This window comes from Corapipo altera, unplaced genomic scaffold (assembly GCF_003945725.1).
Source record: "Corapipo altera isolate COAL_440 unplaced genomic scaffold, ASM394572v1 79, whole genome shotgun sequence".
NCBI lineage: Eukaryota > Metazoa > Chordata > Aves > Passeriformes > Pipridae > Corapipo > Corapipo altera.
Window position 1 is genome coordinate 3,910,681 of NW_020884927.1, and position 25,017 is coordinate 3,935,697.

General features: G+C 50.0%; 1 protein-coding gene across 1 annotated transcript in view; it reads left to right on the forward strand.

The window, feature by feature from the left end:
• Positions 1-12,117, forward strand: part of TMEM121 (transmembrane protein 121) — a 37,641-nt gene extending 25,524 nt beyond the window's left edge. The window contains exon 2 of the mRNA XM_027658565.1: positions 7,926-12,117. Coding sequence (XP_027514366.1) covers positions 8,570-9,508 — 939 coding nt within the window. The 5' untranslated portion in view covers positions 7,926-8,569 and the 3' untranslated portion in view covers positions 9,509-12,117. The remainder of the gene's footprint in view (positions 1-7,925) is intronic.
• The last annotated feature ends 12,900 nt before the right edge of the window (positions 12,118-25,017 follow it).

The following is a 25,017-nucleotide window of genomic DNA, read 5'->3' on the forward strand; positions in this document are numbered from 1 at the left end:
ACAAAATCACCCCAGGGATTATCCAGATCCCCCCATCTCTGCTGCCAGTTTACACAGAGGCTGAACCCTGGTGGTGCTGGAGGGACAGAGTCCCCCTCTCTGTGTTTGGGGTCCTCGGTGAGGTTTGGCAGTGGCACTGCCCACAGCCCTGTGCATGGCTGGGCAGAGGGTGGCCTTGCCAGGCTCAGCAGGACCCAGCAGACACAATCTCCTTTTATCACAGCCACTGGGCTCTGCTCCTCCATTCCACCAGAGCAGCCAGCAGCTGTCTCCTGTTAATTAAGAGCAGAACAATCAGTCTTAATCAAAGGCCAGACTGATGGCAGCAGTAGCAGCCTGCCCAGCTCATCTCACCTCTACTAATGCTGTGCTCAGGACAGAGAGGGAATAATAATGGGAGCATAGCTGTTTCTCTGTGATTGCTGCCCAGCTGCAATGTGCCACCACAGCCTGGCAACAGGGACAAGCTGGAGGCAGCTCCCAGGGAGAGCAGAGATGACACTTGCTTTGTATAAGGGCTGGTTGGCCTCTAGAGGTGCTTCCCCAGCTATATGACACCGAAGCCAACTCCTCTCCTTAAGCCCCCAGGCCCTCTGCTTGCTTGGGGACACAAGGAGAGTAAGCATTCTTGTGGCAGCAGAACACTTGCTGTCCTGCCACCCTAACAGAGCACCTCCCAAAAGCTACTGAGTGCAAAAAGTACTCGATACCTTCAGCATCAAGTAGCAGAAATCTCCATGACTACAGTTTAAGAGTCAGACACCTCCATCCTCCCAACTCTTCCCTTTGGACCTTACCCTACTTTACATGCATCAGGCCTCCTACACTCCTTCCTTCCATGGCGTGGGTGAGGGAGGAGATAAGTGGAGAGGTACCTCACCTGCTGCCTTAAGTCTGACAGCCAGCCTGGCCCCAGGTCAGAGGAGCCAGCAGGTGACTCTCTGCCCAGGTCTCTAGAAGAGCCTACAAGCCAGCCCCTCATCCCTTCAGCCATCTACTTCGGAGTCATCCCTGTCTGAACACCATCTCACAGAGGCAGGAGACGCCTGTGGATTTCAGATGCATCTTCCCCGGTAGATCTGTGGAGCTCCCATAAGCTCCTTCCCTATAAGCATGCTTTTAGCACCAGGAAGCTCCCAGCACTTTGCTATTTATAGCTTCAGACATCAGCTTCCATTTTATTTTAATTAGCTGACTCCCTCTCCCACCTGACTCTCAGGCACCTGGTACATTAAATGAAGATGCTGGGAGCAGCACTCCCAGGAAAGTCTGTGCCTCTCTGCCAGCACCCAGGAGAGTGAGGACAAGGATGAGCAAGAGCAGGAATGGGGGTGTTTTCCAGCATGCAGTGGAGGAAAGCATCTGTGTGAGGACTGTGCTCTGGCTCCATGTTTTCCTTTCCCCCAGTACTGACAGTGTGAGGTTATTTGAGGACATGGCAGCGAGTCACATGCAGAAGTACATCCTCGGGCTACTGACATCAGATCCAAGTTTTATGCTCCTGGCCTGGCTTGCTTGTGATGTTTGCGTTCCTGCCTGTTGCTAGCACAGGGAAAATCCAACCTGTGGTCTTTGTGTGCAGGTGAAACTTGGTGACCGCTTGGGTGAAGCCTTTCTATCCAGGAAGGTAGCAGCAGAGGTCAAAGCTGCTGATGTGTTGCTGTATTTTAGTGACATGACTTGTGCAAATGCAAGTTGCAGGTGCACTGTCAGCCCTGCCGTGCCTGGAGGAGGAAGGCTTCTGTGCACTGAGTGCCTTTGTTCCCAGCACAAGGATGGCACAGCATCTTCAGATGAAAGCAAAATAGTTTCCTAGGCAGGGGACAGGAGCTGCTTGGGGAGCTGGCACTGTCATAAGTGATCTGGCTAGGGAACCAGTGAGCTTGTTTGTTATACCTACTGGCAGCACACTGTAGGGTGGGCTGGAAGTGTACTGGAGGAAATACCTAAAATCCAACAGCATCTCAAAAAAAGTGGAGAAAAAGCCTGGGAAAAAACAAACAAACAAACAAAAAATGGTAAAGTTGGGTCAAAATCCCCTGGCAGGGGCAAGTCCGACACCACTGAGAGCCAGTGCTGAGCACAGCATTTGTGGGAGCACTGGGGCTGGGAGTGCAGGTGCATGGGGAAAGTGCTGAAGGACTTTGGCAGAGGAGCAGAAGGCTCAGGAGGACCCCTGAGGTAGCAGAGAGGGAAATACCCCAGAATTGCTGAGCAAAGCTCTGCTGAAGGGAGAGCAGAGGGTGGAAGGAGCCTGCAGTAGGGAGAAGAGGATGGGGACAGCTCCAAAATCAGGACCTGCACTCCACAGGCACTGAGGTCCACGTGCATCTCCCACCGTGGCAAATGCACACGCAGATGTTTGCCAAACATGCCCCTTTTGGCAAGAAAGCAACAAACCGCGGGAGATTTTGACACTGTTAAATCTGGGGTTTGATCCAGATCAGAACAAAATCTTGAAAATGCACCCAACTTGGAAACACCAAGAAATTTCTCTACAGAAACATTTTGCTTAGAAAATGGTAAATTGTTTTGGTAGAGTCAAAACATAGTATTATAATTTCACATTTTACATACAAGTCAGAATGAATCATTTACCTTCTTTAACTATTTTTAAACACCCGAAACATCTGAAAAGCCTTTTTTTTTTGTGACACATCTGTCAAATATCGTCAACTTCAGTGTGTTTGTGAATGGGGAGATATTCCTGGCAGCTGCAGCTGCCTGTGTTGGTGGGAGAGCCCTGACCAGGATGGCTGCGGGGGACAGGACTGGGAACAAAAAGGCCATCCATCTATCCTGTGCAGGGCTCTGCTTTGGGCAGGCAGCAGTTCCCCATCCTATCACCAAAATGATCTGGTTGAGAAGGTGGTTTTATTTTTTCCCGACTCAGGGAACAGTTCTGATACCTTCTGCTTGGGTCTGTTTTTGGGAAAGGGAGGTGAAGTGAACCCCAAAGGGGACTGAGGGTGTTTGCAGCATGAGAGCACAGCTGATGCACTCGCTGGTGTAAGCAGGAGCTCGTTTTGTCTGACATTGCATTGTTTATTTTGGGCAGGTTCTGGGAACAGTTTGCAGCTCTTTCCCCATTTCTTAATGTGCCTACACAGTAAACTATCTGTAATCATTAGCAAGTGGGCTGTTTCCTCCTTCAGACACAATTAGTGGGCAGGGTCCGGAAAAATCTTCCTCAATCTCATTTCCTTCACAGGATGCACTTGAGATCCCGGATGCCTTGGAGGGGGCAGGGTGCAGCCGCTGCCCAGCAGCAAATTCCCGCAGGGTATGAGCATCCTCCTTCTCTCAGTCCCCACGGACTGCCGGGGAGGGGAGGGGGGGAAAGGGGCAGGTGAAATCTCACCCTGCAGGTCAGTGAGGCTGAACCAAACACCCACCAGGACTGACTGTCAGTGAGGTGAAGCAGGAACATGCAATGGCACGGGGATGACATTGTTTATAGTTTTTTCTCAGTCAGAGGAGAATTTGCCCTGCCTGTAAGCCCCATCTTTACATCGTGCGTGAAGCTCACAAATAATTCTGGGGTCACAAATCATGAAAGAGATATACAGCCTTGAACAGGCTTCCTTGCCCTGACCTCTGCCAAGAGCAGATAATTTGGCTGCAATTCAGCTGCTCCCTGGAGCACAGCCGGCTGCCAGAGAGCAATGCCATCACCTTGGTGGCCCTGCTGCAGCTGCCCCCTCATCCCCAGCAAGTCCTCCTCCTGCCTTACACTGGGGACAGGGCATGGCAGCCAGCAAAAGGGCTCGGTGGAGCAGCAGCTCTCCAGGGGGCTGAAGGACTGAGCGAGGGGGAGCTTCAGATTTACACTCAGGAAAGCTGGAATAAATCAAAGCAATTAAAGTGCAAATGAAGCCTTAAGCAATGCGGCATCCTAACTACCTGGGAAGTGTGTTGTGTGTACTTCTGTCTCACTCCCCTGTTTTTTTATAGACAGAATTCAAATTACCTAAATAATTTAAATTAATTTGCCGGGTAGAGCCAGCGTTTGGGAAGCGCCTGCTGGCATTAATGAGACTGTTTTGCCAATGGCTCCACAAGCCCTCCAGGCTTGTCTGTGGCCCCTTGCTCCCCAAACAGGGAGATGGGATTTGTGCGGGTGTGCGGGGATGCTCACATGTCCCTGCACCCCCAACACTCTTGGGTGCAGTGTCTGGTGCTGTGCCAGTGGTGCTGGGCACAGGCAGTGAGCAGAGGCAGAAAGGGTACAGGAGGGTACTGTGATGGGTGTCTGCGGGTTGCAGACGCTGGTAAGGGCAGAGCTGGTGGTAATTAATCACACACTGCAATGAGCCACCAGCATTGCAGGAAAAAGCACAGTTTAATTTTCTTGCAAACTGCCTGGGCTGGTGGTGAAGCAAGGCTGTGACCGCACGTCCTTGGGTAACCACAGGTGCTTTATAGCGTCCGGGAAGGCTGGAAAAATTGGTGCAAGACCAAGAAATAATTCCTCAGCCAGAGCAGAGGCACCAGGCTAATAGGGGAGGGGCTGGCTTGCTCTTACACTGCTCACTTTCCCTCAGTGCCAGAGGAAACAGGGCAGAGATGAGAGTGCAAACCCTGCCCTAAAGTTGTGTTTGGACCCATCTGCAGGACCCCTGAATCTTTCCAGGAAATCACAGCTCCCCCATTCCCAGTAAAGCCTCTCCCATCCTTTGGGGATGCTGGGAAAGGGCAGACTGGGCTGGGAAATGGGGAACCCCCAAGCACACTCCAGAGATGGGGAGGGGACATGATGCTGCCTATCCCCATGCCATGCTGGTGAGACTGGATGCTGCTCTTGGGCTGAGCCTCGTCAGCTGGTCCCAAGATGCTATGGGTGTTATTGAGGGCATTTGCTCACTCCAGTGCAATGGAGCTGTTTGTGTAGGGTAGAATTAGAGGAGAATATGCAATTAGGAATTGAATTTTGTCTTGGTAAGGAGGCCCATGGTTGCCAAGACTGAAGCATCGCTGCAGTACTTGCTTGTGGGAGTACTGGCACCAAGCAGGATACATAGGCTGTTAGATCCTATCCCAGAGGAAGCTGCCAGCTTGGCTCACTGGCATAACGTTCCAAGCTTGTTATATTCAGGTGAGCTGCCTTTTATTTACAAGAATTTCTGCAGGAAGAAAGTTTTGTGATTACTTGTCTAAGCAAATATTTGCCTCAGATGTGCTCTTGTGGCTCTCTGTAATGCTTATTGTCTTGTTTATCCAGCACAGTTTTCAAACATTTTCTGAATGTATTGTCAGATGCAGTCATTTAAAAGTTATAAATCAGGATTTCCTGGAGTAATGGTTGTTTAAAAACTGCTGACTTTTCTCTGATAGTCCTCTGAGAGTTTTACGTGCCCCCTCCCTGGTAGGATGGTCACACATCAATCAAATGGGCAAGATCTTCTCCATGGATGGGCAGAGACATATTTCCCAGGAGGAGGGGAAAACAGCTATTGCACAGCTGGAAAATAAGGAAAAGGGCTTGCACCATAGCAAGTGCTTAGAAGCTGTTTGCAAAAGGCAAGAGAGGTGCTCACCCTGGGTAAGGTACGATTTAACCCAAGAGGAAGCAGCACTCGAGCCCTGTGATTCATCTCAGCCCTTCCATCCCCTTCCTCTGCTCCAGAAGGTCACTGCAACAAAGGGACATGTTTATCAAACCCATCCCGAGCTGCCGTGAATCGTTCAGGAGCAGATGCGAGGGAAGAATCTGCCATTTGATCTCCTCAGCACCGGTGGTTAAAGACTTGTTGGCTGCTGTTGTAAACACGGTGAATTAACACCGTTCAACGCCCTGGGTATTTGCTGAGAGGCAGGAAGGGGTTTTGAGTCTGCTTTCATGAAGGCATGAGGAGAGCTTGGACTGGGAGCTGTGCCTTGCCCCAGCTTCCCAGACCACACGAGTAATGCACAGGGCAGAGGGCAGAATTTACCAGCAAGCTGCTTCCTAACCTTACCGTGCTGTGCTGCAACCCACTGCCCTTTAAATAACTGCTGTCTTTTGAAGGCATAAATACTTGCAGGGTGAAAGAAAAAACCCACCATTCCCTCCTGAAAGACCTAATTTATCTGGAATTATCCATCCTTGGCTATAAATCCCCTGTAAAACTTGGCATGAGTTTCAAAGCAGTTACAGCAATGGCTGTATATTTTTATCCGAAAGCCCAAGAAAGAACACACTGAAGCCCCAAACAGCAGCTACGAGACGTTGCAGAGAACTGCGCTGGTGAGAGCGGGGCTGCAGGGAATGCCTTGTCTGGGAAGCACCATGTAGCGGTAGTCATGACTTCCTACATCATTTTAGGCTTCTTTTTGAGCAATTCCTGCTTGAGAAATTATTTTAACACACCAGTTTTCTCAGCGGCAGAAGAGCAACTGAAGGTCCTGGCTGGGGCAGTGTATTTAAGTCCCGTGCTGTGACGTTTACTGAGCACCGCATCCTCTCCTGCCACATCCTTTGGGAACAAGGGCACAGGTACACACTTCCCTGCTGTCCACCTACTCAAGCACACGGCAAGGCTGGCTCTGACTCATCTGGCTTCCCACTTTCTCTTCTTTGTTCTTTTTTTTCTCCCTGAAGCAGGAGAGAATCCAGCTTTAATTTAAATGAGGCTCCATAAACATAAGCAGCTGCAAAGTAGGGCAGGTTTTTAATGGCTTACATCTCCTTGGGCTTGGCTTCTTCCCTTCTATCTCCACCTCCACCTAAAAGATGAGAGCGCTCAAGTTTGTGAGTGTCCTTGGTAAGCTAGAGGTGGGGAGCAGGAGCAGTGCCACTGAGTATCTCTGACAGCTCCCAGGGCTTTCAGCAGGTCCTGGTTCCCCTCCTGTAAGAAGGGATGCTCCTGAGCCCCAAGGAATGTTCAGGGTTCAGGGTGGAACCTTTGCAGCCCTCCAAATCCAGGTCAAGACTCAGCCTAACCCCAGCAGGCTGGGCAGGGAATGCTCACAGACCCAGCAGCCATTTCCACCAGTGGGTGTGGTATGGAGGACTGGCAAGGTGCGACTTGCATGAGAGATGAGGATCCATGGGAGTACACAACCACAGTGGCCAGGTCCCACAGGATGAGTTGGGGGGGATCTGTAGTGGGATCTGTGGGGTCACACACTTCCTAGGAGCTGCTCTGCACATAGGACTAGCTGTCACATGGCATGTGATGGGTGTCCCCAGCTGTGATCATGATCTATCTCTGTTTAAGCAGTTTGGTAGCACTCTTGAGTGCACTGGGATCTGTTCACTTCTGGGAGTGTGTTCCCTGCACAGAAAAGATTAACAAGTTAATTGGCCAAGTGCAGCATGGCGAAAAGGAGCTGTGGCCGTGAGCCAGTCCAGAAAGCTGCTGGAACCTCATGCCACCACTGGGACAGCTTTGCTTCATCCCCCATGTGCCAGCCCTAACCTCACCCTTAATTGAGGAGGGACGGCTCGACACCCTGTGAGCTGCTCAGTAACTGGAATGCCCTGGCCATAGTTTAGCAGAACTGTCCCCAGGCTGGGACCTCTGCAGAGCACTTGAGCCTCTCTGTGCACTGCAGCTGAGACATGGCTGGGCTGGGATACCTGGAGCTGGGGTGCTGTGAGCCTGCCTGTCTCCACTGGCATTGTGGTTTCGTGTGTCTCCTGCAGAGACAGCAGGAGCACCCAGAGCATGAGCTTGCCAAGGAGTTTTGGACAGAGAGTGCCTGTGTAAGGGTAGCATACTGTGTTTCCATGCAGGATACCCTGTGCTGTGTTCATACTCAATAAAGAGCTGTTCTGCATTGTCACACGCAGGGCACGGTGGTGGGTACCCCTGTGGTGGGATGGTACCTGGTGGGAGCCCAATTCATGCCAAGGTGTGCTGGGAGCTGAGGGGGATGTCATCCTCACCATCCCATGCTCAGCACACAAAGGGACCCTAACACTCATTCTCTGTCTTTTCCAGGGATGGAGGGATGTGTGTACAGCTCAGAGCAGCAGGAGCCCAGCACAGCCCTGTGGGGATAGGTGTGAAGGTGGTTCCCTGTGAGGACACAGCAGGACCCCCCAAGGCCCTGGAGGAACGTGGAGTCTTGCTGGGAAGAGGGAGACCTCCTCTCTGCCTGCTGCCCATTCACCTAAATCCCTGTTTCCAGGGATTTATACCACGATTTAGGGCTTGGAGCCTGGAAGAATATTAGTACCATAGGATTGCTGGAGAGCCTGACAGCGATGGGGGATGCACTGCAGAGGAGGGACATTCCTTCAGGAGGGCCTGCACGTCCGTGAGCCCTGGCTGCTGGTGGTGGAGGGTGCCTGGGGCTGGGCTGCTCACCCAGCCCTGGGCTGGGGGCAGAGCCGCGGTGCTTGCAGGGCACAGCCAGCGAAGGGCGAAGAGCTGGGGTAGGGTCTGCAGGGACAGCCCCGAGCCCTGGGAGACCGGGGCTGCCAGCAGAGCCACTGCTCCTCCAGGCACCTCTTCCTGGGGTGGGGGTGGGGGACGCAGCGACCCTTGGTCCCTGGGCTCACCGTGGATGTCCCTCCGTGCACCACCGGCAGGACCGCTCCCCTAGTGCCGGTGCAGAGGGACGGAGGGCCGCTCGCCTCACCATGGTGCTGCCACCACCTGACAAGCGCCACGTCTGTCTGACCACCATCGTCATCATGACCAGCATGGCCTTCATGGATGCCTACCTGGTGGAGCAGAACCAGGGGCCCCGCAAGATCGGTGTCTGCATCATCGTGCTGGTGGGGGACATCTGCTTCCTCATCGTGCTGCGCTACGTGGCCGTGTGGGTGGGGGCCGAGGTGAAGACAGCCAAGCGGGGCTATGCCATGATCCTGTGGTTCCTCTACATCTTCGTGCTGGAGATCAAGCTGTATTTCATCTTTCAGAATTACAAAGCAGACAAGAAGAACCTGGAGACAGTGGCCAGGAAAGCCCTGACCTTACTGCTCTCCATCTGTGTGCCAGGGCTCTACCTGGTGCTGGTGGCCTTGGACAGCATGGAATACATACGGACCTTTCGGAAGAAAGAGGACTTGCGGGGGCGCCTCTTCTGGGTGGCCCTTGACCTGCTGGATATCTTGGACATACAGGCCAATCTGTGGGAGCCACAAAGGACTGGCCTGCCCATCTGGGCAGAGGGGCTCATGTTCTTCTACTGCTACATACTCCTCCTGATCCTGCCTTGCGTGTCCCTCAGTGAGATCAGCATGCAAGGGGAGCACATTGCCCCACAAAAAATGATGCTCTACCCTGTCCTCAGCCTGGTCACCATTAACATTGTCACCATCTTTATCCGGGCCATCAACATGATCTTGTTCCAGGACAGCAGGGTCTCCACTATCTTTATTGGCAAGAACATCATCGCAATTGCCACCAAGGCATGCACTTTCCTTGAGTACAAGCGGCAGGTGAAGGAGTTCCCCCAGAATGCCATTGCCCTGGAGCTCCAGCAGAACTCCCTCTCGCACAACCAGACCATCCACAGCACGCAGGGCATCCCTCATGAGCCGTCGCCCACCAGCGAGATCCTTGACACATGAGGGATGCCCCAGCCAAGCATTGGTTCAGATAGCCCCGTGCTGAGCAGAGGAGGGATGCTGCTTTCTTGCTGCCTGGTGCGAGCACGACCGACACATCCCGGTAGGGAGGGCTCTTCTGGGCACAGAAACACCAACTGCGTTTTAATTGAGCTGTGGAGTGTCCTCTAGACGTCTTCATCTCAGGTATAACCCTAGGAGTCCTCCAGACAAACCAAATGTACTTGCAAAGGACCTGAACCAGCTAACCCTCTTTCTCCCTCCTGCCACAATCTCCCCTCCTGAGCAAAGACCGCTAAGGTTCCAATGTCCCTTTTTACTCCCCGAGCACCTCACCTTTACTCCAAGCCTGGATCGAAGATTTTGTTACTGGAGTCCTTTTTATGGAGTGGGGACAGGGGCATAGGGGTGTGGATTGGGGGGGAAGGGGGGGGACATTTGAAGCAGTAAACCCTGTGATCGTAGCTGTCTCTTATCTCCAATGGTTGTGTTTACAGTTTCCTAATTTATATGGGCCCCAGGGGCTCCTGGGCTGCTCTGGGGGCTGGTGTCCTTGTGGTGGGCAAGAGCAGGAAGCCCTGCAGTGGGGAGCAGGGCGGGAGGCTGGCGTGGCTCTCCTGCCCTGGGACGAGGGGGACCGTGCCTCCACCAGCGCACTACGCCAACTCTGATGGGAGCAATATTTGACAAGCTGAAGCTAATCTAATGCTGGTGTTTTATGTATTTCATTGACTCCAAACAACTCAGCACAATATTTCTATTTTCAGAAGGGTCCCTCTCTGTCTCCCTGCCATCGTGAGCCTCCCTACCTGCAGCAGCAGATGCTCCAGACCCCCAGCACTGCTGCTGGCAGGAACGGGCACCCAGGAGGGCTTAGTAATAAGGATGGCAGTGATGCATTTCACTCCGGCATTGAGCGTTTTTAAAGAGGGCTGCTTTCCACAGCTACTATATTTTTAAAATAAATATTTGGAAAAAAAAAGAAAATCCCCAAAAAAGAGCCTGGAAGGATGTGGTGCCCTGAGCAGGTGGCTGGGATTGGGGATGGCCCAGCTGGGGTCTTCTCTGCTGGCATGGGTGGTGCTGATGGGCTCAACTGGCCACGAGCAGCAGGGTGGGAGGTGAGAGCCAGACAGATAATAAAAGCCCCATGAGAGCAATGGCTTCTGGTGGTCTCTTTCCTGCCAGTGTGGGGAGGGATGGGGGCAGCTCCCATGCAACCCAAATCACTTGTCTCCTCCTCTGTCCATCTCCCCTGGACCACCAAGTGCTGTCACAAGGTGCTGTGCCCTGAAGTCATTGAGTGGTGAGTGCAAAAAGGAAATAAATAATTTTTCCAGCTGAAATGCTGCCCCGGGTGCCTCGCAGCTGCCTGAGCCTGAGGGGAGGCACAAAGAGAAAAGCAGAAAACTTGCATCTCAAACATCCTGAAGCAGGATATTTTTGCTTTTTCTAAACCAAACATTTCATATTGAGGAGATGGAATAAAATGCCTGGTGCTGTTTACATTTCTCTTCCATATTTTCACTTGGCTCTGCTCATTGAATTTGACCTAAATCCACAAGTCATTTTTGTTTCCGTCTTTTCAGCCCATCATGATCTGTCCAAAACATTTCAACCAGCCCTTATCCAGACTTCCAAATTTAGGACCAGACTATTACAGTCCTGCTTGTCCTCCCTGTCACCCAGGGATGACTCTAGTGCTAATAAATCCACTGAGAAATAAAATGATATCTTTACCAGTAATAGTGAGATTGCAATAGATTTAGCCAACTGGAAAAGTTTCTTCCCTGTTTTCCTAAGAGAACATGAGATGAAGAGGGTAGGTGATTTAAAAGGTATTAGCAGAAATTAATTAAATTGCTAAATTATTCTGGAATACCTGTGGAATTACACATTACATCTCTACTGATTCCATTAAAATACATGCGATTAGCATTGGTGCAATTAACTCCCTAGTATCTAATAGCATTCTGCTGCTCTTTAGGTCATTAATTTATGAGCTTTTGTTTTATAGCTCGTCCCCAGAACTGAACAGAGGAAAACCCTGAGGAAAATCTCTGGCATGGTTCTGTGCAGCCCTTGTCTGGGATGTGCCAGCTCAGGCAGTGCCCAGCGTTCGGCTCCACCCTGATACAGTGGTATTTTATCCTGGGGATAAAATCAGTTATCTGGGGGGTTATTGTGACAGGTCACTGTGTGTATTTTTGTTCTGTCTCACCCTGATAGCTAGCTCTGCATCCATGCCTTATAGTGGAATAATATATTATTATATATTATTATAATATATTCCAATTATATTTGAATAATATCTATTATAATAATATATTCCAATATATTATTCCTTGAGCCTGATCTATTGCTAAGGTTGCTTGGGGGGATGTCTGACTGTGCCCCCTGAGTGGAGCCTGTGTGGAAAGGGAATAGTGCTTTATCCTCCTTGTGCCGTAACCTCCAGGAAGGCTTAGGAGTCCCCTCAAGATTTCCCCTGAGGTTGCAAGACCCTGCTTTCCATTGCTGACATGGGGTTGTTGTCTTTGTGGAGAGGGATGTCCCTGGGGAAGGGCTGCATTAGAAGCAGAAGCAGGAGCAGAGGTCCTGGAGGCGATGCTCACCTGGGATGCTGTGCTGTGCTCAAAGCCCATGAGCTCTGTGGTGAGGGGAGGGAGAAGAGGCTTTTCTCATCTTCTGCTGTTCAGCATCCCCAGGGGCTCTGTGCATCGTGTTCTTACTCAGCAACACACTTTCTTTTCAAAGCCTTCTTGGAAGGAAGAGTTCCAAGCTGGCCCCTCCACAGCAGCTGCTGGAGGAAGGGTGGGAACCAGGAGAGAGGCAGGCTAGTTTGGAAAGGCAGCATGGAAATTATCTGTGAGCAGGGGGGAGAGTCAGAGCAGCCAGAAAAGACCTCGGAGACGTGGAGAGAGCACAGGAGTGGCAGCAGTGCAACTGTTCCCTGCCCGGTGTTTTCTGAGGGTGATGCCTCCTCCCTGAAATCCACCCCTGCCAGCACAGAAAAGACCTCTGGAAGCTGAGGGACCAGCAGGAGGGATGGCACGGTGGCTGGGCAGGGTGACTGGCTCCCAGCCTGGCTGGTTGTTAGGGGAAGGTGATATTTTGCCATGGGCAATGAGAACTAAAGGAAAGAATTAAAACTAAATAGGCTGGAACCAAGCAATTTTTCAGCTTTCCACTGAGAAGGTGTGTTGGCAAAGGAGCTCCTTTGTGAAAAACGAAATCCTCCTGGCAAGCTATAGAATCCCACCTGCTGAAGCAAAAGCAGAAAAATAATAATGCAGAAGGGATGCAAATTCCCAGCCCTCCAGTGGAAAATCCAAGGGGGCAGGATCCCTCGCCTCCATTCGAAAACAGCCTGTGAGCACAAGGGAGCCCTTGGTGGGGGGAGGCCAGTGGTGCTTTGGGGGCCCAAATGATGCCGTCCTACCTGTTACTGACTCACTGGGTAGTACTGAAGCTACACCTCCTTCCAAGCCAAGTGACAACTCCTGAAGGAGCCAGGTCCACTCCCTAGCTTGCAGAGGACACCGGGCGATGGCACCCTTTGGAGATTCAAAACTCAAGCCTCTCTGAGCCTTCCCATTGGACTGCTCTCAAGGGTCAGCAAATTGTCTCAGTCCTGCACAGCCACAGATGATCCCTGGGCAGCGGCAGTGGGTTGCACTGTACCCATTCACGTCCCAACCATTGCAGAACTGCAAAACAAGAGCTCACAAGTAAGTGGAGCAAAGCAAGCCATGCAGGCTGTTGTGACATATCAAGCCCAGACAAATCCAGCTGGGTTCTGTTCCCCTGTCCAACATTTGGACAAAGGCAGCAATGGGCTTGTACTGCTGCAAGCCTGACACCATCTGTGAGAAGAGCTTGGACCCAGCTCTTGTGTCCCAACAGCCTCATGGTACCTGCATTACCTCCTCACTGCCTTGGGCTGAGTAACAAGATATTTTATCCTCCTGGGAGCTCACATCCAGCCCACAGCAGCCCAGTCCCCTTGATGCTGTACTGACCTGTGTGCTGGCCTGCTCCACAAGCCAAGGGTGCCAAGTGGGGCTCGAACTGTAGCTTTCCTTTTTTGTGGTACTGGCAGCTCTCACATGTCCCACTTGTCCTCTGAAAGTCTCCTTTTGGCAGATGAAAATATCTGATGCTGCAGCCCCGTGCAAGACTGGAGGAGGGTGGCAGGCACTGAGCCAAAAGCACCCTACAGTCCTGCAGCCAGATTCTCCATGTGGGCCTGGCACTGGTGACTTTGCAGGGCCTGAAAGTGCGTGGGAGAGTTTTGGAGAAGAAATACACCCCCTAGGGTGATGCAGCACAAGGATGGCCCTGCAAGGCTCTCTGCAGGGTAAGACTTTGCAAACCACACGTCAAGAGCAGGGTGCCTTGGGACAGGCTGCTCTCCCAGCCCAACATCTGCTTCTATTTCCTGAAGTTTAATTACCACTCTCACCCTGGAACTTCCCAGAGCCCAGGCTCCACTGAGGATCTGGGGCACAGCTGCTCATGGGTGCCAGGGGAGCAGTTAGGGGAGCAATTAGGGGAGCAGTTAGAGCCCTAACCCCAGACAAACACTCTCTGCAGGTACCTGAGAGCATCACCTCCTAAAGCAGCCCCAGGAAAGAGTGGGGGGCAGAGGCTGCCTTGGCTACAGGAAACGACAGCAAGGCACAGGGAAATGCTGTCCCAGGGGGATACTTTGCCTCCTAATCTGCACTGCTCTGCTTCCCCCCTCAAGCACACTGTGTGCTTGTGTGCACAGCCCAGCTGCAGGAGCACCACACTGAAGGGATCAAGGCTGTCAGGTTGTGTTTCACTGGACAGGGTAGAGAGGCTCTCCAGTCCCCCTCGTGAAACTCATATGCTCTCCCCATGGGATGCTGTGCATCCTGGTGCCACCTGGTGCAGCTCCATGCACTGTCACCTCAAACCATACATAAATAAATAATTTTTTAATCTTTTGTTCAGTCTGGGTTTACTTGTTGAGCAGAGAGAGACTGAATAGTAACAACTTTCCTCGTGCCTGCCCCAGATTTGCTGCATTTTTTTATTTCAGGCCAATGCTGCAGTAGAAAACAAAGGGCAAGTGTCCAGAGCACATTGACAGCAATTCCCATCCTCCTAAATTCCTCCTGCCCAGGCTCTCTGGCAAAAGTTAAAGTTTCTCATCAATTACAATCCTAACTTTGAATGCCCTGGATTCTTCAGCTGTGTCTGTTTTTTAGGTCTAGCATCCTTGAAGGATAATATCCATTTAAGTTACTGATTTGGGCTTGCTCATTTAGCTTCACCTTAATAAAGATTTTATGTGGTTTTGACATGTTCATGTCTCAAGTGTATTGACACTGCAGCCTGAAGAAGCATTATGACCATAATGGCTCGAGAAGCATTAAAAAAACCCTGGCAAGGTATATTGATTGCCCTCTTTTATAGCTGCTGGAAGACATAGACCAGTCATAGGAAAGAGCGAGTACTGTAGATTGTTTTTATGTGAGCTCTGCTGATGTTACAGCAAAAGGCATTTGCAAAAAAATTTCTTGCAAGTTCTTAATCAGGATGTGAAGAAGCAGCAGTCCTCTTGCTGGGATGCTGTCAGGAGGGCGATTTTGAAGGAAAACTGCTGCACATAGTACTGAAGTCACCTCCAAGGAAAGGGTGTCAAAGTGTAAATAAAAAAATAAGGGATGAAAATGCCCAGATCCTTCCCAGTGGTGTATCCCAGAGGAAAAGGCCACATGCCTCACTGGGGACTTGCTGTAACATGGGAAATGGTAAATAATCTGCCAAAATCCATCCTTACAGCTGTGGGTTTCCCGCTTGACTCTTCCCAACTAATGTACCCCAATGTCTGTGCAGAAACACAAACACATTATGGGCATGGTACACTAAGTGCAACAGAGATGAAAATTAGTAGAATGATCCATTGGCAGGGTAGGAATGCATCAGAGATGGGAGAGGAGCATAATTATTGCCTCATGACCAGTATTTGCATACAGAGATGCACCCCAGAGGCCCCTGCACAGCCACCTGCCCAATTGCTAATGGAGGTAAGATTTTTTTAAAAGACATTTTACTGATTGCAACCCATTTCCTCCAACCCGAGCAAGGGTGCCTTCTGTTCAAAGAAGCCATGCACTGAGATAAAAAAACAGCTGCAGCAAACCAGCAGCCTCTCCGTCTGTGTGGCTACATGGTATTTTTGCTGGGTGATGCCACCGAGGGCTCTGGCCTCTGCACCAGCCCAGCATGCATGTGCAGGAAGCATCACTGGGCTCCTGCTTGGCTTTTGGGTAGGGCAGAGGGAAGGAGCAAGAAGCTTCCTTGTGTCCCAAGAACCAAATCAAGAAGACCCATGTAATGGGGTGCCTGGCACAGACTAAGGTCCAAGGAAGGACCTTCCTTCTCCACCCTTGAAGCGTAATGAGGCAGAAGACATGCTGCCTCACCAAATCAACATTTCATGCCATAAGGCCAGCAGAAGCAAGGTCTCCAGGGTGCTGTAGCCACAAACCCATTTCCTAGTGCCTTTACATTGCTATAGGTGAGTGATCACTCTTGCCTTGCTCTCCAGGGCTCCCCTGCTTCTTCAAATCTGCCATGAAATAACAAACCATCACTCACAGGACCTTGCGGGGCTGAGGATGCTGAGAACCAGAGTTCAGCACCTTGAACTGCCACCAAGCACATTCTCCCGCACCCCAGGTGGGCCATGCCAGCAGGCATTTAATAACCCAGCATCTCATCTCCCAGGGCTCTGCACATGAATCCTGCTCTGTCCAGCAGAATAAATACCTTGAGCAGAAAAAGGCACTGTTTCCTTTTTCTTCACTAGTGCCAGGGAGAACTTAGTATTCAAAAACTGTTTTCAGATGTTTCACTTCACAGCTGGTGAATGAACTCAGAGAACTCAATAAACCTCTTTGTAAGACATTATCTCTCATTAATCTCTTCAGTGAGGCTGGCACCTGGAATTGCATGAATCTTTACCTGCACATAGTAGGAGACAGGGCAATGGGCCATCATCAGAAAGCATGTTATACTGGGAGAGTCCCAAATGCCAAATAAAGAGGAAATCCTCATAACATTTTCCTCCTGATCTTCTTCTGGCAAGAGCATTTGGAAGAGATGGCTCCTTGGTGGAAGGGCTTTTAGCAGGAGAAAGGGCAGCACAGGGGCCTCCAGCAGTCTGCAGGTGCTTTGGGGGAACATCTTTTTCATCAGACATCTCAGGAAATGACAAAAGCTTTAAATGTTACTGCCTGCTCAGGAGCAAACTGCTCCACAAGGACTGCCAGCTTGCAGATCCCTGCCTCATCCCGTCTCGCTGCTTGGAGAGCACACGGTTTCCGTCTCATCCTTCTCTGCAGCAGTAGCTGGGCTAGGTGTGCTGGAGCACACCATGCACCTCCAGCACATATAATCACAGTCCTACGCACCTCACAGCTACCAAACTCATCTCCTCAAGGCAGGGCAGCTCTGGAAAACGATTTGTTTGAAGGGAGAAAGATGATTTACCAAGTCTCTAACAGCTTGCTGTAGAAATAGCATCCAGAGATTTCTCCCTTGCAGGGGATTTTGGAGTATATTTCAGCGTCCTTTTTTTGGTACAACAGATGGCAGGGAGACATGGTGGCCTGGAATATTAATGCTTCCTCCAGCATCCATTTTCTCAGAGCAACTGGCATCTCCATGCTCTTGATGAGCATCATGCAGCCTCATTTTATCTGTCAGGGCCACGGTCTTCCCATGTCAGCTAGGAATAAAATGTGTGGCTCTATCTGCAGCAGTCCCCTTGGAGATGGGGCATTTTGCATCAGGAAAGCTAGAGGGCAAAGACTGGGGCTGGGAAGAAAGGACGTGCTTATGGTAGACATACCACACACTTTGCCCAAATAGGAAATTAAGGAAAAAATAAAAATGCACTGAAGCAAATCTGTTCTGTGACCATAACCACCAGGTTGCGCTGGAAACAGTGTTCAGCCTGTATTTTAAGTCATCTTTTGTTGGTGCCTAATATCTCATGACCACTGTCCAGTGAGGAGCAATTAAGCATTTCCTTAGATAAAATGTATGCCTTCAAGCAGTAACTTGGCAAAGGATCTCCCACTATGATGTTAAGACATGATTTTGTACTACAGAAATTAGTGTGTCACAAAAATCTCTCTGATCCCATGTAATGGCTGCCCTCTCCTCATTCCCGGCAATTCACAGCACGGAGACCAATTCCCTGTGTGTTGGAGCTGGGAAACATTGCATGACTCGACTTCCCAGCTCGCTGAGTTAATCCTGCCGTGGTCCTTCAGGCATCTCCACCTGACAGGCTGTGGTAAAGGACTGTGAGCCTTTCAGAAAGGATAAAATTATACAGCTTGGAAGTTTAATAATATAAGCCCTGGCAATCACGCAGACAAATTTAATGGTGACCACTTACAGACTTGCTGGCTGAACTGTAATATTTGACGAGGCTGCTGAATAATACACCAGTCTTTCTCAGACCCAGGGAGGACTTTAAAAGTCAGTGGGACAGAGACCAGCGTTTCAGCCTTCTCTATCTCTGTGTAGGGAGGAGCTGGCATGGTGCTCCCATGAGTCTTACACGTCGCCAACACAAAACTGTCAACAGGCCAGGTGTTTTCTGCTGGGAAGGCAGTACCATCAAGCTGGTGTACCCTGCAGCCTGTGCCATCCCTGCTTTGGGCTGCTGGGAATTCTGAGCATTGCTTCCCTGGCTGGCTCTGCCTGGCACGTTCCTCTCTCTTTTACCTCACACCTCTATCAGGCACTTTCCAGGGGCTGTGCCTGATGGAATTCTTCCTTTATTTATTTTTCTTAAAAGTAGTACTATTAAGTGCAAAGAACACAAGTGCTGTGGGGCTCTGGATTTAAAAGGTGGTGTTTGCTCATAGCAGCTGTGTCTGTGCCATCCTAACACATACTCCTCGGGGTTTTTTTGTATTAACAAGAGCAGCACGATGTTCAGGGCACGTGGACTTGCAAGGGAAAGGATGTGCTTTTATGGATGGCTGGCACTGATCTTCTTCCATGGGTTCATATGGGATGCTGGAAAGGTTGCCAATGCCCACAGTCATCTGGAGCCTTGTGGAGACATCAGCAGAGGTGCTTTGGATGCCCTGGCTGCAGCAGATCTCCTTGCTTCCAAACCAAACCTTTCCAAGGGGCGTACCCTGGGCATTTGCTTTTGTCAGGATCAAGCTTACAACAGGCTTCTGCTTCTTTCTCTTTTTCCCAGACATCCCATTGAACACCACTCAATGGCCCACATCAGATTTCCAGTCAGTCCTTGGAAGAAATCCTGCCCTTGCCCTGCTTAAGCCTTGCCATGGTGACAATTTAATCCCTCCTTTCCTGGGCTGAGCAGCTTGCCATACCCATCTCCTTCAGCCGAAGCCTTTGCAGACACATGCCCATGAGCAGGACAGCCCCAGGAGGGGTGGAATACAATCCAGCACAGTTCTCGGGAGCATGGGAGCAAGTTTGGTATTTAATGTGCTGTAGCACCAAGAAGGATTTAGCAAAGCATCTATCCGTAACTGTCAGTGCCTAAAGGACAATTAAATATGTCATTTAACTTGTTTCTGAAGGACTTGTACTATGTTAATAAGCATCTCAGGAAAGAAAAGCTCTCTGCAAAGCATTAGCTTTGAGATCCAAAAGCAATCCTATAAATACACAATATCAAGTTTGATTGACACAGCAAATACCCGTAAACTGTGCTGATTGACACTAATTAATCTGACAGCCTTTAATTGCTTCTGATCGTGTCCTACATCACTCTGATTTAATAAATTAGTCCCATGTAAAAAAATCAATGCAGCAGGGGGTGGTTTGAGATCTCATCTGGGCCTGGGACTTCACACTCACTGCCTTCATTAACAGAGCATGGACACATCAAGGGGGACAAAGGGACATCAAGAAGCAGGGGCGAGTAGGCAGAGAAGAAGACTTTCAGCCTGTTAGAACAAACCCCTTCTGCTCAAGGTAGGTTTTCTTTAGAGTAATGGAAATCCTAGAAGAAGGGGAGAGCAAGGTGAGGCCAAGCCTTGGTCCTGGGGACAGCCCAGCAGGGGCTCTGTGCTACACTCACATTGCCTCTTCCCTGCCCTCCTTTTGATGCCTAAAAGCCAGAGCTGAGGAGTTATGTGAAAAATACAGTTCCCATGGCAGCCAGCAGCAGCTCCCAGACGGATAAAAACCAGGATATGGTCACATTCTATTAGTCTGATGATATCATTTATAAGTTGACTTAGAACTGCTGACCATCTAATTAAAAGGGAGCTGTTTGCAAAAAGCGCAAGAGCAGAAAAAAGCAGAGAGGATCATTGCCATGAGCCCCGTGCCTGTGCAGCTGTCTTTTTGGTGAATGGCTTTTTATTTCCCTTTTCACATTGGAGCTAATTTCATCCATCACCAGACCCAATGTGACTCATGCCCCCAGCAAGAGAGTGATGCAGTAAATAAGCACCAAGAGGGAGGCGAAAGCACCATTCTCTAGTGCCAACGTCATCTGGAGCTCCTCCTTTCCTTAATTACACTCTTCTGTCTGCTGGGTTTTTCAGGGGCTCATGTTTCTGCAAAGTCAGGGAAAGGCAGGCAGTGGAAACACAGAATCCAGCCCAAATCCTCCTTCTCTTCCTCACCGTAAACAGGCAAGAAGAAGAGAAGCACAGGGCTGGCTCTACATCATGTGTTAAAAGGGTCCAGCTGGAGGCACAGGAGAGGGCATGGATTTCTCAGAGATATATGCCTTCTCGGCAAACTATCAAATAAAACACTGCATTTCCTCTCACAGCGGTAATGTCAGAATTCCCCAGAATGCCCCCAAATTAGAAAAGGAGTACTTCTGTACACAAAGAAGTACTGTGTCCTGTTTTCCACCTGTGGGCTGCATTCTTGAGGCAATTCTTGGCTGCTGGAGCAGTCTGGATGCTGTGTTTTCTCCCTGAACTACGACGAACAGAGACAGGATCAGTCAGTGGGCTGGTAAATAGTCCCCCAGTCTCCCAGGCTAAGGTTGGTCTCCTCTGCTGAAGCTGGCAAGGAGCTAAAACATATCTAGGAGCTCTCTGTAGTTCATTTTACTTGGGAAGATAGATGATGATCTCCAGTATTTCACATCAGGGCTCTACATAGCTTTGTCAGCATGGAACAATCCAGCTGGTCTACTATGAAAGTTATCCTGAGCAGGAGGATTGTTTCTTTCAGGGGAAACTAAGTGCCAGAGCTGGAGAGGTGTTGGAAAACCTATAGAGGATGTCAGTCATGCTGAGGAAGGAAATGCAGAGAGACAGGTCTCTGGCATCTCACAGCCTGACAGAGTTGCTGCAGCCGCAGTGGCCGCTGCTTTGCCTTCCTTGTGAGGGGAAGGAGGGATGGCAGGCTTTGGAGCCTGCTTGTGTCCCACCACCTGCCACTGGTGCTGTGGGGTGCTTGTGAGACTGGGGGCATCACGAGGGCTGCCAAGGGCACACAGGCTCCTGAGATATTTAGGTGCTCCTGAAAGATCTGTCCTCTGTCACTGGGCAAAGGCACTGAAAGGCCTTCCAGTCTGGAGGATCCGGAGCTGCTGCAACTGGCTGAGCTCCCCAGGGAACTCCTGATGCTGCAGCACCAGCAAAGAACTCCTGCCCCTGCTCCCACCTGCCAGCCAACAGGAAAACCCCTCTGGCCCTGCAACAGCCAGCAGTATTCACTGCACAGTCTGCTATCCCAGCCTGCCCCTAAGGGTTTGCAAAGGACCTGGCAAGATTAGGGAACATGAGCTGTTGCTTTCCTTAAAGACTTTTTAGCTGCAGCACTCTCCAAGGAGAAAACTGGGCAGAAATCTCTGAGGAGAGAGGCAGCTTGCACAAGGTTCAGGTGCATACAGAAGAGGGGTGTTCATGCTGCAGGGAGCCAGCAAAAGCCCTCATCTGGTATCCACCTAGTACAGGGATCCACGCAGGCCTGTCCCTGCAGATTGGGTACAAGCTCTTCCTTGCTCACCCCCAGGCTTCCATTTTCCTTTCTCCCGTCCCGGGGATGAGGGATTTTCTCTGAGCTGGGCTTTCCCCAGCTAAATTATGGGGTGCAGCACCCTGCTGTCTGTCCTTCAAGTGATCACCAACATCTCACAGCATCACCTCCCTGCTGCTCCTGCTGCATCTACCCTTACATGTGAGATTTTTCTGGGCCATCAATGCTTGCAGGGCAGGCCAGCAGTCCTCATTTGGAGAGGGGAGACATGCTTGCCTTTCAGATCATGAAAACAGAGCTCTGAAATTTTATCTGCTTTATTCCACAGGCAGCCTCCAGCACACTGGTGTTCACACAGAGGGCCAAGTTGTCTGTTCTCACAGTACATTTGCTGTGCTCATCATGAGCTCTCACCTCTCCTTGTGAGCACCAGCATTTCCCTGATGAATGCAGAGTCTGCTCCTCAAAAGTCCAGCTGCAAGCTCAGAGTGCTCAGTCTCCAGGCTTCACAAAGTGCAGTTTTTCTGGGTACTAAATCCTAATCTTGCAGGCTTTATGGCTACCTGAAATTCAAGGCACAATGAGCCTCTCCCTATTGGAAAGATGCTACCGGCAGTTTCTGGCTTGTCCTCTGCCACGGAGCTCAGAGACCAGCTCCCAGAAGTGCTGCACAGTCCTTGGTGCAGGGACCCTTCCCAGCTCCCTCGGCTTGTGCTTCTCACCTTAAACTCGGAACCCTGCTGTTGCATTAAAATTCTTCTCCATTTAACATTCCATCCAATCCATATAGGTGTTGAGACACAGAGCCATCTTTCCATTTAATTTGAGGACAACAACAGCTTCCCAGTGCACCTATTCATTCCCTCTGCAAAACAACCCCTTCCTGGGCTCTCAGCATCATGCTGCCATTCTCCTGCCCGGGAAGTAGAGTCACATTACCTCCCAAGAAAGCCATCTGCGTCAGACTGACTGGGCTGTCTGTCACTCACAGCTCGGACAGGCTGCAATCAGTGAGTGGGTTGCATTCTCCAAACCTTCTGCTTTTGCACGCCACCTCTGCTGATTTCATCCTGCCACTTTCAGGGGACACACTGAGATCCTGAGTCATACCAAGGAGGAGGGTTACAAACCCTGAGAATTATTTCAGCTCCATCTCTGGAGCTTTGTGGCAGATCTGCCAGTGGGGCATGGACCACATATGGGGTTTTGCAGCTTTGGGTTGGTCTCTGCTGCTACAGTCCCCCATCAAACACTGTCATGAGTAGAATAGTCAATAATTGGCATTGATGAGCTGATGACAAAGACTCTTATTCCATGTTAGCATACACAACTGGAGTGCAGGAAAATTAAGCAAACTCATGAAGCAGACGCCAAATTTTCTCCAAATGGGATTTCTTTCCAGAGCTGTCAGTCACTTTTCAAATTATTTTCCCTAGCTGGGGATGATGAAGGAAGACATCTGGGATAAAGGTGCCTTCTGCTGCTGTCACGCAGACCGGCTATGTGACAGCCTCTCCACCTGACATGCCTGAAGAATCAGATCAGTTCTCTGTAAAAGCAGTTTCACAGCTATGTCCCTAGGAGACAAGGATGACAGGCTAGAAGGAGGGAGTACCCATAGCAGGATGAATGCCAGCAATGGGCAGAGCAGCTTGCCAGGCATGTGAGAGCACCCTGGCCAGTGGTCCATATGCTTTACTGGAAAATTATTTCCAGTCTGCAGGTTTAAATGAAAAATCAAGCCTCTCAAACCCTGCATGTTGGGGGTTTTTTTCCGTGTAGATACAAGTTTGATTGATAAAAGTAACTGTTTTGACATTACACATGAGCATCTGCCATGGTATCACTCGTCATCAAGATTAATACACGAGGCATGAATATGTGCAGTTTATAGTCTGAAAATAGACTCATAGATCCCAAAATACCTGGGAATCCACAAGCTTTACCGAATGCGGGTAAGTCCATGGCACCTCACAGATACCAGTCTTCTCCTGCATTATTTTCTTATTGAAATAATTCAAAGTGAGGCGTAATGTGATTTTAAATAGAAAAGGGGCGGGCTGGGAGCTGCTCTCTGGAGCTCCACATTTATTCTCCCCTCAAGCTGCTGCCTGCAGCATCCATTTCTCAGTGGGATGCTGCAGAAGGACAGAGAGCAGGTCAGGCCGTGCTGCAGGGTAATTCTCTTCCCCTAAACCCTGTCTCCCTTTCAGCCTGGAGGGCTCTCATATGGCCTCTGCAGTGCAAATCAAAGCGACCACATCAAAGGAGAAAACAGCGGGGGGAGAAAGGAGCCTTCATAGGCTGCTGGGCATGGATCCAAAGAGAATCTATTTTCCATCACTTTCTCCTGCCCGTCACACTGGGCTCTCCCTGCCCAAGGCACAAAGTGAGTGAGGGCAACCTCTGCCAGCACAGATCCAGCAAAGCAGGAAAGCAAGAGATGTCTCCCAGGGCCAAGGACAAGTGAGGAGTTAATCCCACAAAAATAAGAGACCTCTGAGCTTCCTTCCTCTGTGTCAGAGAGTGAAGGCATTGGGCAGCTGGGGTGCTCCTGCCTACTTGAGCAATATTATTGCAAAGGAACACAACTGCTTTGTCTATTCAGTACTTATGACCCTTTTTCTTTGTGAATGCTCAAAAATATCAGCTTACTGTGATGTTGGTGAAAAGCAAATGCACCACATCTAAGAGTAAAAAAACAGGGAAGAAATTTTCCTACCATTTGCAAAAGCTACTTTTTTTATAAGTACAATAATTGTGCAGACTTCCAGCCTGCAGATAATTTGCAGAGGACAAGTTGCTCTCAGTAAGGATAAAAACTCATCTAAAATAAACCTCTTTCGTGGGAAAAATATTTAATTTGGATTTGGGTCAGGGTTTCAAGCTCATGCTAAGTGCCTTTGCAAAGTGCAGTCCATGCACATGGTACCGCCTTTCTGATGAGCACAACGAATGGGTTGTGAACGTCTGAATCTCAAGGGTTCAAAGGAATTTACAGTTTTCACCACCAGAATACTTCCTGAATATTTTTCAGCTCAAATATAGAAGTTCTTTTTAAAAGCTTGATCTCTTGGAATGCAAGGCCACCGTGCTAAGGCCCTGTGATTTCTCTCTGAATGTCCACCATGCTGGGGCATGCTGGGGCCCATACCTGAAAATATGTCTGGGGATGAAAATTGGCAGTGCATTTATGGAGAAGGCAGTTCACAAGCTTCAGGTGCTTCAGAAGATGGAGACCACGCAGTCTGACGATGTCAACCCTGGGGCAAAGGCATCTGGAAGCTGGTCTGCATGCAGGTGCTTTCTGGGCCAGCCTGGGCAATCCCATACTCACTGTCTGCACATGGACCATGGTGGGTGATGTGGTCCTCAACAAGCTTGGGCTGGCAGAAAGTCTCTTGGGTGCAGAGCTGTGTCTCCTGGCTCAGAGAGAAAAGCCAATGGAAAAGTCATCTGCTGCAGCCAGGAAAAGCCTGTGTTGTGTCAGCTGTAATGTAATAGAAACAGGCAGGGTCACTTCTTCA